This window comes from Berghia stephanieae, chromosome 3 (assembly GCF_034508935.2).
Source record: "Berghia stephanieae isolate SIO BIC M18660-M18661 chromosome 3, UCSD_Bste_1.3, whole genome shotgun sequence".
Lineage (NCBI taxonomy): Eukaryota > Metazoa > Mollusca > Gastropoda > Nudibranchia > Aeolidiidae > Berghia > Berghia stephanieae.
In genome coordinates this window covers 14,799,359-14,804,723 of record NC_088362.1, presented here as the reverse complement: position 1 = coordinate 14,804,723, position 5,365 = coordinate 14,799,359, and the positions used below count along the sequence as shown (strand labels likewise).

Here is a 5,365-nt window from a genome sequence, read left to right as displayed (position 1 = left end):
CATTTTTTCACGAATCCTTTACTGTTACAATAAACAATTATGTGAACAATTTGTGTTCAGTGAGTTGTTCAATCTTTACACAATGGAATCAATTTTGGAACATTAAGCTCGGGTCCAGAAAATGTTGCATTAATTATTGAATTGTAAAAAGGATGCTTGACGCGTGAGGACAATTCCATGAGATGCTCAATTGGATTTTGGTTTTCGTCATTTTACAATGCAAATCTTTAAACAGTGATTACAACCATGGAGTTATTTGCTTTCCTGTTCTTTTTTCAAGTATTTTTAGTTACTCTGTGTGGTGGTCAAGTTTACCAAAGATATCGTATATCCCAAAATGTCAACCTTGAAAATCAAATAACTGATTTTTGGATGTTTCATGAGAAAAATCTAACGCAGAATCCGCCTCATTTGATACAATGTGCAATCGTATGTGCCCAAAATGAACGATGTATTACATTCACAGTCAATGAGCGAACAAAAAAGTGTCGTTTACACGCTGCTTACATTTCAGAATTTAACCCTCTTCTGCCGGCGAATGGATCTTTAACTTACTATACTCATGAAGGTATGTAAATCATTATGCAACCCGCTGTCTAGATCTGTTGTTACCACTTGGTGAATTGAGACAAGGCGGAAATTTGATCATAATGATCAACATTTGATTTTTCATATTTTAAAGTAAACATTTAAATTTTCATTTTTAAAAAACCCAACAAAAAGTCTCCTCTTAAAAAAAAATAAATATTATTAATTTGTCTCTGATTATATAACTAGATTGCATTTTCAGCGTCTTTGTGCCCTGACAAAATGACAATTTCTGCGGTGCACATATTTGCAGGTCTGATAACCGAATGCAATTACGGGCTAGTTTTAGCATTGTTGTAATGGGATAGGAACTATTTTGCGTTGGTTTGAGAGGTTTACAACAATGAGTCCATATCAATCTGGGTCATCGGACCTGCAAATAAGTACACGTCGGGTGGGTCACATAGACTAATAGAGTAAAATTGAATGGATACCAATCAATAAGATTTGTTTGTTTGTTTAAAAAAAAAAGTGGAATGTGAAGAAGGATTGTTTTGCCAATCAAGTAGTAAATCCAGCAGCTTTGAGACAGCGTTCCTTCAGCTTGACAAGCTTTGATGAGAGCTCGGATGGTCATCGGTTACCGTAGAGTTTGCCATTTTTAATTTTTAGAACGGAAAATATAATTCAAAAGAAAATCATGATTATTATTATTATTACGGAGGAGGAGGAGGAGGAGGAGGAGGAGGAGGAGGAGGAGGAGGAGGAGGAGGAGGAGAACAAGAAGAAGAAGCAAGAAGAAGAATTTAACGTTAAAAGGTCAGACCCACTACAGCACCTTAAAGTGAGCTAGGGCAGCAGCTTCTAATGGTGCTCAAACTACTATGTTATGACGATCGACCCAATCTGCAAACTCCGTACCGCACTCGTGCACCGTTCAACTAGATGCTCTGCGGTTTTGGGCTCGTTACCACAGCGGGTACATGTTGGATAGGTGACAAGTCCCTGCTGATGCAGTGAACGTACTGTTAAGCAGGTTCTCGACCGAAGTCGATTGGCTGCCACCCAATGTCTCCTCGTACTGGTGGAAAATCCTAGCAACTTCTCCCCCAGTTTCGAGGAGTCGAAGTCCCTGAGGGATTGAATTCGTCCAAATCGACTTCCATCTCGTATATTATGTAGTTCTGTCTGAAGTCAGGGAAGTTACGTACAAGGGTTGCCGGGACTTATCTCGGCTCGAAACAGGGGCACCCTCCATTATGCGCTTGAGAGGGGTATCCCAATTCCCTCTCTCTTTGATCTTATTAAGCCAGTTCTTTGTAATCGTCACCCGCCGGACACCAGTGGATTGCTGTCATTATTGGGCCCCATTCTATATGCGTTGTTGCCAGCGTTCCCGACACTATGTGCATGGACTTGTGAAGTTTAACATCTACCTTCTCAACGTTCTTGCTTCTACCTCACACTGGAGCGTAATACTCCGCGATGGAATAGTACCAAGGCGGACGTCCTCTGGAGAGCTTGTTGAGCACCCCAAATGATCCCACCAGCTTCCCCAGAAGACTGTTGAGTTTCTCTATCTTCCGGACAACTCCTTCGAAATGCACCCGATATGTAAGGCTACGGTCCAGCGTTACCCTAAGGTATTTTGGATGCGGCTCGTATGGGAGAAGATGGTCCCCGACGAGGACGTTTCCACGGTTTTCAAAGTGTTCATCTTCAGATACCACTTGTCGAAGTAGGATTTGAGTATGATGACGTTCTCACTGAGTACGGGTCCACACTTTACTTTGAGTAACGAGCGACCAGTCGTCCGCGTATCCCAGCCTCAGGGAGTAAGTGTTCGGCATGTCGTTAATGTAGACATTAAAAAACATAGAACAGACTCCTGAGGGACCCCATTCTTCAGTTTCCTAATTTTACTCGTAGCATCTCCCAGAAAAACTTATTCGGAAACCGTTTGCTACGGTTCTTTATATTCCTGGCAATTGTGTCTGCCTCACAGTCCGGCGCTGCCTTCGCGGAATTCCGGTCCGGATCCAATATCTTTATAAGTGTCCTCTCGCTGGACCACCTTATAGCCCGGGATCTGGAATCGAAAAGATTTCGCGCCTGAATAAAGATGGGTCTCCTGTAATAGGAAAATATCCACGCTATGGACGGTCAGTGGCTTTGATAAAAGCTCATTTTTTGCCACACTCCGGCTCCCGATATTGAGGGACAGTATGTGCGTCTGGTCGCTAACCCTGATATCGCATTTTCCAGCTAAAGATGCATTGGGACGTTCGCTAATTTCTCGACCGTGACGACGACCCTAACGACACGAACGCGGTAGTATTGGGCTAGGCGACCGACCGCTTTGACATTGATGAATCTGTATATTGGACTGGCATGTAGTCATTAGAACATAGCAGTGTGAAGCCCGGGTTGGCCGAGGCCATTCGGTTGGATCTCTATTAGTCACATAGCAGGGCGGCCGCTCAAGGTGAGCCGCTATATGTCTGACATCCGGGATGGTCACGTGACGGTCAACCAGAATTACTCCTTTGCCCCCGATATCCCTCAAGCTCTCCGACCAACGACAAGCTAGGAGAGCCACGAGGGAGGAGCTCGGGCGAAGTGACCTGCTTAAGACCACCCAGTGCGGCGAAGAGTTTGACTCTGTAATTATGAAGCCGTAACGACGTACCATTTATAATTTAGTCTTACACTTCCTTAACTTATTTATTTACTAGTAAATCCTATTTTATTTCTCTCTAAACTCTTAGCCAACAACTCAATTATTATCGGCCACCCGTGTGATTCAGACGATTCGTGTCCTTCGAGCAACACTGAATGCAATGGGAATATCTGTCAATGCCAGTCGGGGTACAGCTTCTCGCCCAAACTCAAGTCGTGTGTTACAGGTAAAACAGCTTTAAAATATCATTAGAATGCAATTTTAAAACGATGAGGTTGAAGAAATAAAGTCATCATAATAAAATTGAGCTTTATATAGCGCAATATTCACTAAATGTGTTCAAAGCGCTTTACAAGGGGTCCCTGGTCAACAGCAACATTTAACATGTAGGACGGACATGCCGCCTGTTAGGCGATATTACAATTTTTCGGACAAAGACAACGCTGTTAACGGCCAGGTACTCATTTTACACCTGAGTACGGTGAGAGAAAGTGAGTAAAGAGCCTTTTCCAAGGACTCAACTATGCGCCGAGCGCGAGGCTCGTACCCAGGACATTCCGATCCGAAAGCGAATGTCATACCACAAGACCACATAGCCGCACAGAAGGGCTCAAACTGAGTGGAGTCGCTTGGCTGGCTTTTAACTCACTTCTTTTCGATGATTCCTTTACTCCCCGACTGGTACAAACGGAGTGGAAGCGACTTTCAGCCGTCAAATCACTCACTTTAACTTTACTCACTGATGGAAACAAAATTAGTCTCACCAAGGTCTTTGTCATTGTTTTTAGCAGGCCATTTTTATGAATAGATAGTTCGAAGATGACGTCACTCAGGCCTTTGTTATTATATTTTGCCATCCGCGTTAAGAGTAATGCTCACTGAACTGTATTAACCCGACTTTAAACGTTCATGGATACACACAGTTTTGTGTGTTGGTCCGTTATACTTCCGGATGACAATGTTATGAGCTTCTTGGCCAAGCGCATACTATCTATAGTTCTCACTAAATTCTATTAATAAGACAAATAAACGCGCAAGATAAATTAATGTTTTCGTACATTATAGACAGAACGAAGTGGACGTCACTGATGTAATTGTTATTGTTTTTCGCCAGCCATATTTATGAGTTGTTCTCACAAAACTTGTTGATGAGTCGTCAACGGGAGCCTCACACAGGCGTTAGTAAATAAAATTTGCGGCCATCAAAAAGAAGCCTGAAAAATGATTCCGCGTCGATCCGGCGTCCACTCTGTCTGATCCCTAAGGCTTACATTTAATCGAGACAAGATTCAAATTGCGTTCTGTAAATAATGTTACATTCATTTTAAATTTCCTTTATTTTCACAATACTTGTCATGAAGTCATTGAGTTATGCTTTGCTTGAGATCGGAGATCATGATAGCCTATATAAGTTGTGAAAAATCTGGTTACTTTTGGCTTGGCATATTGGGGTCCTGATCATTCAGAATTCTGAATTCCCTGTAGTTCTTCCACTGCTATAAAAACAGCCAGCCTCATGACGCCGACAAAACAAAAACAAGTGACCCAGATTGTTTTCCATGATAAGATGCAAATAACCCGATATATGCTGCAGATGACCCTTAAGCATGTCATGCACATCCAATCAACCCTTTGTTTACACATTACTTAGCAGCAGACTGAAGATAAGATGTCTCGTGAATTAATGCAAGCTGTTTACTCTGAGAGTGACGAGAAATGAAGTGAGCAGAGAAGTGCCAGGGGACAATTATGTGAATAAAAACGTTTGCAGCGATGGGGAGTTGAACCCACGACCCGATTGTTATGGCACCTTTGCCTGGCCACGAGAGGGACGCTCTGCTGCTGCTGCTGCTGCTGCTGCTACTACTACTACTACTACTACTACTACTACTACTACTACTACTACTACTACTACTACTACTACTACGACTACTACTACTACTACTACTACTACTACTACTACTACTACTACTACTACTACTACTACTACTACTACTACTACTACTACTACTGCTACTACTACTCTGAGATGAATTTTTACGGAGACCAGCGGTGAAAATAACAATCCAGAAGTATGACGAATGGACAGTGATCCTTTAGAAATAGAGCGACCATGAATGTGAGCTAATGTTTACAGTGTGTACTCCAATGGATGAA

General features: G+C 42.5%; 1 protein-coding gene across 1 annotated transcript in view; it reads left to right on the top strand.

Annotated features, from left to right (window-relative positions):
* Positions 1–246: 246 nt before the first annotated feature.
* Positions 247–5,365, top strand: part of LOC144969159 (uncharacterized) — a 7,298-nt gene continuing 2,179 nt past the window's right edge. Inside the window, exons 1-2 of the mRNA XM_078908267.1 lie at positions 247–568; positions 3,297–3,434. Coding sequence (XP_078764393.1) covers positions 247–568; positions 3,297–3,434 — 460 coding nt within the window. The remainder of the gene's footprint in view (positions 569–3,296; positions 3,435–5,365) is intronic.